The sequence below is a fragment of the Cyprinodon variegatus genome, unplaced genomic scaffold, assembly GCF_000732505.1.
Source record: "Cyprinodon variegatus isolate N-32 unplaced genomic scaffold, C_variegatus-1.0 Scaffold8, whole genome shotgun sequence".
NCBI classification, from domain to species: domain Eukaryota; kingdom Metazoa; phylum Chordata; class Actinopteri; order Cyprinodontiformes; family Cyprinodontidae; genus Cyprinodon; species Cyprinodon variegatus.
Genome location: NW_015150461.1, coordinates 74,575 through 83,327, shown reverse-complemented (window position 1 = coordinate 83,327; position 8,753 = coordinate 74,575). Strand labels below are relative to the sequence as shown.

General features: G+C 38.1%; 1 protein-coding gene across 1 annotated transcript in view; it reads right to left on the bottom strand.

Annotated features, from left to right (window-relative positions):
- The window catches only part of ddx41 (DEAD-box helicase 41), a 23,972-nt gene that overhangs the window by 10,923 nt on the left and 4,296 nt on the right, over positions 1–8,753 (bottom strand). The window contains exons 8-14 of the mRNA XM_015376779.1: positions 7,564–7,700; positions 7,187–7,349; positions 5,258–5,389; positions 5,096–5,167; positions 4,919–5,015; positions 4,589–4,738; positions 4,418–4,489 (exon numbers count right to left, since the gene is read on the bottom strand). Coding sequence (XP_015232265.1) covers positions 4,418–4,489; positions 4,589–4,738; positions 4,919–5,015; positions 5,096–5,167; positions 5,258–5,389; positions 7,187–7,349; positions 7,564–7,700 — 823 coding nt within the window. The remainder of the gene's footprint in view (positions 1–4,417; positions 4,490–4,588; positions 4,739–4,918; positions 5,016–5,095; positions 5,168–5,257; positions 5,390–7,186; positions 7,350–7,563; positions 7,701–8,753) is intronic.

Sequence of the window (8,753 nt, the reverse complement as noted above, 5' to 3'; positions counted from 1 at the left end):
TCACTACTGTTCTGGGTGCTAGAACTGTACAGGCTCTTGGTAAATGCATTGATGAGATTAATGACTGGATGTGCCTCAACTTTCTTCAGCTGAACAAAAACAAAACTGAGGTGATTGTTTTTGGAGCTAAAGAGAAACGACAGCAGGTTGTAACAGAACTTCAGTCCATACACCTAAAAACCACCAATCAGGCCAGAAATCTGGGTGTAGTGATGGACTCAGACTTAAACTTTGAAAAACACATCAAAGTAATCACTAAATCAGCCTACTATCACCTGAAGAACATGGAAAATCTGGAAAAACTAATCTGTGCATTCATCTTCAGTCGGCTTGACTACTATAACAGCGTCTTTACTGGTCTACCTAAAAAATCAGTTAAACAGCTGCAGCTCATTCAGAACTCTGCTGCCCGAGTTCTCACAAAGACCAGGAAAAGTGGACCACATTAGTCCAGTTCTCAGGTCTTTACACTGGCTGCCGGTCCATCAGAGAATAGACTTTAAAGTTCTGTTGCTGGTCTATAAAGCTCTGCATGGTTTAGACCCAAAATACATCAGTGACCTCTTGACCCAGTATGAACCTACTAGACCCCTCAGGTCATCCGGATCCGGCCTTTTATCAGTTCGCAGAGTCAGAACCAGACATGGAGAGGCTGCGTTCAGCTTCTATACTCCACATGTCTGGAACAAACTCCCAGAAAGTCTCAGATCAGCTGAAACACTTAGTTTATTTAAATCCAGGCTGAAGACCTACCTGTTCTCAGCTGCATTTACGTAGATTCTATTCAAAAGTTAAAATCCGCACGTCTCTGTATTCTCTCGTTTTAATCTTAAATGTTTTTAATTTTGAATCACGCTTTTAATTGTTTTTAATGGTTTTCTCTCCCTTTTGCTTATAATGTTTTATGTAAAGCACTTTGAATTGTTCTGTACATGAAATGTGCTATACAAATAAACTTGCCTAAACTTGCCTAAACATACGGTTTCTGAAATGTTTTGCGTCTGACACCTTTTGCATAATTTAATGGTAAAAACTTTGCTCAGAGGGCAGAAGACTACACAAAAAATAATCTTGACTTATCGCATAATAATAAATTATTAATATCAAAAATGTATTTCTGTTTTTTCTTTTTACATATTATGTTAAAAGGCCAAATAAGGACTTCAAACCCCAAGAAAAGTAATTTTCTCTTTTGTTTTATTCTTGGATGGGGCTTTAAAGGGTTAATATTAAAAAAACTTAAGATCAGATACCCCTAAATAATATTCAGAGAAACCTACTTTATTCAGCCGACATTAAATGCATTCCAACCGTGTTTTCATTTCTCCGAGTTTTAATAGATTAGATTAAAATCTGCTAATGACAAAAACAGAAACATTATTTCAATAATTATTATTACAATAATTCAATATTAATACACATCACGATATAGTTGTATCAAATATCAGTGATTTAATGTTTTAAGACATTTTCTGTGTTTCGAAAGATGTTTGCTTGGCAAATGGTAAAGGGTCTGTACTTATATAGCATTTCTCTTTTAAGTCAGGAGACTTGATTACAGCGTCTGTAAAACATTGTAAAACAAAACAAGCCGGCCTCCTGTCTGCGGCACTGTTTGCGGTCAGCTATAATTTGGGAGAGGTGCAGCGAAGCGTCTGCGGAGGGGGCGGGACGTCGACACTCTGGAGCAGAGGTATTGCATTGCACTCATTGCCCTGATTTTGTGCAGTATTTTTTGATGCAAGGCCTTTCAGAATCTATAACGCACGGGAATTATTATTTTTCAGCGAATGAGGTTTTCATAGGCCTTGATGGAGTACAACTTTTCTACTTCTGTTATTTGCTGTTGTTTCTCAAAAAAATGCAAAACGATATTACAGCTTTCATTGATTTATTTCAAAATTGAAACATTGTCTAGCCTGTAAGGTGTAAAAAAAACAAACAAAAAAGAACCAATTAATCGAATCGAATCGTATCGTGTACGTGTTCGTATTCTTGAGTATCAAAAATAATCGAATCGTTGGGTCACGAAATCGATACTGAATCAAATCACCATGATGGATCTGATTTACACCCCAAATAATAATAAGATTTAAGCATCTGATGAATGAAGTGTAAGTAGAAGAGCTGAGAATTATGCACAGCCTTTAAATGCAAGAGCAGAGTGGGAGCTTCTTAATATTACGGAATGTATGAATTGATTACTTTAATTACCCATTGGGATTTATTTTTTTCATTTAATAGTACTGAGCTAGCTAATGATTGTAAAGGTTCGGTTCACTCTAGGGAGAGTTAATGGTGTTGTCAACGTTCGCTGTGCCAAGGTAAAAAATAAATAAATAAAATAGGACTGGAATCAGTTTCGTTTTGCTGTAAAATTCAAAATAAAGCAAACATTTATCAGCAAACAGAAAAGCATTGATAAAGACTGGAGTAGGGGGTGTGTAGCATGAGAGACAGAAAGAAGGAGGGAAATCTTAACAGGATGATTTAAAAAGGTTAAAGTTTTATCAAAAGCTTGATGTCTCAGAACTGACAGAGAACGTTTAGTTTGTATTTCCAGAGCTAGATATAAATTGTTTGGTTAATTTTTTTAAGGGATGTTTCCATAAAGGCTTTCAGGCTGAGGCATGTTTGGGCTCTTCAACAAATTAAAGTTTTCTTTAATGTAAAAATAAAAGGGTAAATCAGAGAGAAACCATAAAAGAGACAAGATCCCTTGGAGTGAGAGATGAACGCCTCATTTGTTGATCAAATCTATTCAGCTTTTAGCTTCAAATGAAAATAGAGGTGTTTTTTTTTTTCTTTACTGCAATTATTTTATTGGTAGTGTTTCAAAGATGTGCCAAAATAATTTTACAGGTTTGCACAGCTAACTGCGGGTTGCTTTCTGAGGCTTTCATGCTGTTCATATAGATGTGAACTATATGGTATCACTAAGAAATATATCGCGATCCAGGTTTCAGCCGTTTGGTTCGGCGCCACTGTGCCTATTCTTTCTGTAGCAGGTATCAGGGATGATATGATGAAAGAATAAGGCTAAATATTGGTGATCCTGAAAGAAAACCTGCTAGAGGCTGAAAAACACTGAAGACTTGCACAAATGTTCAAAATCCTGCAGGAATGACAGCGGAAAAATAAAAGTTCAGAACATAACGACCGAAGTCCAGACCATACCTGAATTAAAAAAACATCCCAAGAGGGATTTGAAAATGAATACTTATCAAATCTGACAGGATTGGAGCTACTTTTCAAAGCACAAAAAGTAAAAGTCTGTAAAGCAGATCAAGAAATAACCATTTTATAGGACCACCTTTCACTGCAGCCATACATGCAGATTTTTGGGAGTTATCAGCCAAAAAGTCCAAAAGCATTAAAGCTATAGAGGACGATCTTTTATTTCCGGGTGGATCCTCTCAATAAGTGGCTCTCCTAATTGTCAATCATTCTGGTGATATGTTTACATAAGGCCGTCCTATGTACTCGTCCCGTTAGCGATCTTTTTCTGTGCATGTGCACTGTGGTGAGCTACGTTTTCAGGCAGTCATTGAAGCTCACCTTTCTCACAGTCATTTGAAAATGGCCAAGGGTTGTAAGAGAAAAAGTCTACGAAGTGTATGTGGAGAAAAGAAAGGCCTCACAAGAGGCAGATAGAATCCTAGAAAGCTTTGTGCGGTGAGCTCTCCTCGCAAGGCATTATGGGATTTGCTCTCACTGGGGCTCGCTGCAGCTACCCGACTGTGGCGACAAATAACAAAGATGCGAGGGAACCGTGCAGTGGACCAACGGGGAAGTGATCATCTGTCCGAACGGTCAGTTAACTGAGTTCGCTATAAAGTCCACTATATAGTGATTGAGGGATTTAGGGGTTAGGGCAGACGTGCGGACTCAGTTAGCCTGTATGAGCTATGAGAACAGCAACTTTTAAACAGAGCGTGCACAAGCCCATTTCTCCTTGTGCACGCTCTGTTTGCCCTGTCTGCCCTAACCCCTAAATCCCTCAATCACTATATAGTGGACTTTATAGCAAACTCGAATGTGCATTTTTCTTAAAGTGGAGAGGTCGGGTCTTTTAAAAAATTATACAAAATCCACCACAATACCTTTAAAGTTTGTGACAGTTACCTGATAAAATGAAAGGTTTTAGTTTAATTTTTCAAAGAACTTCACTTTGCCTGAACACAGACAGCTTATTAGCTACATTTTTCTTTCCTAATGTAAAGACATGAGGAAGAAACTCAAGTTTTTGTAAATTCTGCACCACAAAAGTAAAAGACGCAAAAAATTCTGGGTAATTCTTGGTTGGACTCACAGAAAGGAGTGGCCAATAAGGGAATGAAGATTTTCAGAAATTATAAAATAATTAAGTCTGTAAATATGATCAGATCAGTTCTTGTTTTAAGCACCGTCCTCTTACCACAGCCCTTATTGATGAACGTCGTAGCGATACCAGTCTTCCCCGATCGTCCAGTTCTTCCTATTCTGTGGACTGAAAACAAAAACATTTTGATAAAGTGGTCCAGACTCCACAATCTAATGTCACATAGAAAAAAAGGTCAGAAATATTTATCAGCTCATTTCCTCTCACCATAGTTTTCTATCTCCTCTGGCATGTCATAGTTCACAACATGCTGAATGGCTGGAAAGTCCAGACCCTTGGAGGCAACATCTGTGGCGACCAGGACGTCTTTCTTTCCTTCTTTAAATGCTTCTATGGCTTTAGTTCTTTCTTCCTGATCTGAAAAAAGAAAAATAAACTCATTAAACCTAATTTTAACACCTGTTTTTAAAGGACTCCTCCATAAAATATTTGCAAGCAGGGAGACCTCTGCTGGCGATAATGAGGAAGTACAAGATTTTAAAATATTATTTATTTAAACATCCCTTCTAAAACCGCTGTTTTAGAAGCTTTGCATACCTTTTCCTCCATGAATGGCGACCGCTTCCACTCCCTTCAGTAACAAATATTCATGGATGGCATCTACGTCTGCCTTTTTCTCAGCAAATATCAACACCTGCCAAAATAAACAGTGATCATCAAAATATTCACTTTTTTCTCCTGGACTCATAATCATAATAATTATTAGGTCTTTACAGGAGGCGGTGTTTTCTGAAGACACTCCAGCAGGTACACCATCTTGGCCTCTTCTTTTACATACTCTACTTCCTGCATTCAAATTAGAAACAAAGGGATGCAGTGAAAAACAAAGATTAACCTGAATTAAAATCAAGAGTTCTCATTGACAGAAACACATACCTGGATAACATCCAAGCTGGCAGCTCCGGCTCGGCCCACATTAATGGTGATTGGTTTGACCAGAGCGCTCTTGGCAAAGTTCTGGATCTTCTTGGGCATGGTAGCACTGAAAAGTAGGGTCTGCCTTTGTCCCTAGACCAGAGGGACACATCAGAAGGGCTGTTTTTAATTTACAAGCATCAACAGATGGAGTGCAGCAGCTGGAACACACACAACATGGCCAATTCTTGCTCCTTCTAAGGGCTTAAGGACTGTGGGAAAAACTAAAAGCACTGAGAAGTGCGAAATTTGAAGAAATATGCAGTAGCAACAGAAATGATGACATAACTCAGGAACAAAAAGAAAATCCACAGAACTGCAATTGAGAAAAATGCAGATGTTTCTGGATAAAAAAACAAAACAACTTAGACTTTGTAATTAAAAACATCCAATTAAGTCTGACAACAGCCCGACAATAAAAGCTGTGATATGTGTGGTGTTAAGCTAACACTCCAGATTCAGCTACTCCTTTCTTCCATGAAGACTTTTTCCTGGAACCATCATTCAGCTTTGCAGAAACTGGCATTGGGTGTCTTGGAGACGGGACACATCTAATGCTGCGTTGCATTTGTCCTTACAACCTTTCTACTTGTGTCTTAACTCAGAGTGAGTCGAATTACGAGTCAGTGCAACAGGATGGTACCCGCCTTCTGCATTCAAGATGAGTCCTACTCGCTTTAAAAGCAGTTAACCTTTCCTACTTTGATTCTGCAGCAGTTCTTTATCCTGTATGGAACATTAAGCCAGTTGTTCCAAGTACTACTTTCAATTCTTTGTATAAGTGCAAAATAGCGAGTTGAGAACCGTTATTGGGACGCTTTAACTGTTAAAATGGCTTTGATGGCCATCGAGAATAAGAAGGTTTGCAACTGGAACTCATCAACATTGGAGTTTACGTCACTAACTTACCAGTTATCCGTTCTGAGGATGAAGAGACACAGCCTAAGGCCCTGTCCAGATTAAGACTGGTTTGGGTGTTTACAACAAGCATCTTGATTGCTTAGAGGGTCCCCAGCGAAATCTCGCTTTGAGCTATTGGTGAATCCATATCCAGCCTTGCTTTGCTCCAATTGCTCTATTTACATCGAACAAAATGTGTCTTTTGAATCACAGACTAGTAATCCACTCAATTCAGTTTATATCTATAGCGCCAATTCATGACACATGTCATCTTAAGGCACTTTACAGAGGCAATGCAACCAGATCATACAGTCAAATTGGTTCAGTTTTCTAACTAAGGAAAACCAGTTGATTGCATCGACTCATTGACTTGAAGGCAATCCCTCACACTAAGCATGCTTGTAGCGACAGTGGAGGGGAAAATCTCCATTTTAACAGGAAGAAACCTCCAGCAGAACCAGGCTCAGTGTGAGCGGCCATCTGCTGAGGCCGACTGGGGTTCAAGGAGACATGAAAATCTTCACCAATAGGTATAACATGTAAATCACGACTCCGTTCGCAGCGCTGTTGAGAACAGACCTTTTCTCTGGAGATAACTTATCAGCCTTTGTGTGATGAAGCCAAAAGGCTGCAGGAGAGAAGACCTGAGCTTCCCACATAATGAGAAGTTTTTGGGTCTTTGTCGTCACCATAAAAAGGTCAAGTGATCTTTAATATTAGAGTAAAATTATATAGTATCTTTGTTTTATATCTTCAGCTTGTTTCTCTCATCCACTTTTCAGTAAAATATTAGGAGATTAGATGTAAGAGTGATAAGAGTTACATTAATTTCTAACTCCAGGTAACTTTTCAGACTATAATACGCTGAAGGGTAATATATTCTACAAATGTTTAATGATCAATTAAAGTAAAGGGAAAAAACGCATCTCTCAGATTGATTTTTTTATACACACAGTTTAACATTTCTAATCTACACTACAAGTTTCTCACCTTAAAATAAGAAAAAATTGTCCTGATGTCTTCCTCGAATCCCATGTCGATCATTCTGTCGGCTTCATCCAAGGCCAGGTAGCGGCATATGTCAAGACTGACCATCTTCTTTTGGAGCAGATCCATCAATCTTCCTGGGGTGGCCACCATCATGTGGACGCCACTGAAAAAAAGATGATGACATCATCCTTCCATCCTCTATTGAAACACAAGATGCTACTTTGCTTTCTGTCATGACACTTAGTGACCTAAGGTGATTAACTGAGCTGCTAATAGAAAGTCTTTCTTCAGTCTCTCTGTTCCTCTCAGAGTCGCCTCAACCAAACGGCTCGTTGACAGATTCTTCGCCCCTGAACAAGCCAATCAGTCTCACTTACTGCTTCACCACCTCCATCTGCTCTTTGACAGACATTCCTCCGATGCACAGAGCTGTGCGCAGCTGTGGCGCTCCTTCCTCTTCCAGCATCTTGCAGTAATACTCTATGATGCCGTGAGTCTGCCTCGCCAACTCTCGCTGGGAAAAAAAGAATTAAAAATGTGCAGATGTAGTTTAGTCAAGGTTTTTCCTAAACATTGCTTTGGTGGTTAAGGTTTAGAAACGAGAAGAGTGTGGGAATAATTACTGCTAGACTTGTAGAGGTGAATTGTAAATAAATTTCATTTTTGTGCATCTTGCTATTCGTTTTTTTTGTTTTCACACCACATGTTTTAAAGATTTCCAAGTTAAAATAAATGTTAAATACATTTACAACACTTATTGTTCCAGGACTAAATTAGCTTTTAGAAGTCGCTTTGTTTCAGAGAAACTATGTTGCTAAAAAAAACTTCTAAACCGGTGTGAACGTCCTGAAAAGTTCATGAAAAATGGTCCAACAATGAGCTGAAGGAAGCTGCAGCATTATTACCACAACTTTTGGCTAATTGAGTTTAAGCCTGAAATGATTCATTGGATTTATCGTTATTAGTGAAATAATCATCAACTAATTTAGTAATTGAATTATTTCCTAGACCTATGGAACAGACTCCAAAACAGGCCATTTGCTGAGAGATTGATTACTAACAGCAGGAAATAAGAAAACTCTACATATATAAACTATAAACATAAGATATATATATTTTTTTATTGAAGATAAAACTGTTACATATATATTTAAATTTTAAATATTTGTTTGTTTATAAATGTTAATGCGCTAAAAGTATCTTTTGTTAGATCGATTGATCTAGGTATGGCAGTCTGATTTAACACAGTAAAGGTGCAAAAAGTGAGATATTAATATTAAAGCACAGATTACTCCATTTACCATGATCATTCTTTAACTGCTGCAAAGTAAGTGTTTAAATTAATCCTAAGCATCAAAGAAAGTATCTTTAAGATCCTTAACAGTAGATGTGTGGTGTTTGTAGCCTCCGTCGTTCAGCACAGCATCGGGTAAAAACCATTGTCACTCAACATTTCTTGTTCATTGGCATCAGAGAGAAAAATTCTCCAAACACCACTTTTGCCTTTTCCAATTAAGAGGGTTGCAAAGGTTTCCATACTGGGCACTTTAGCAGAGTTCAAACACTT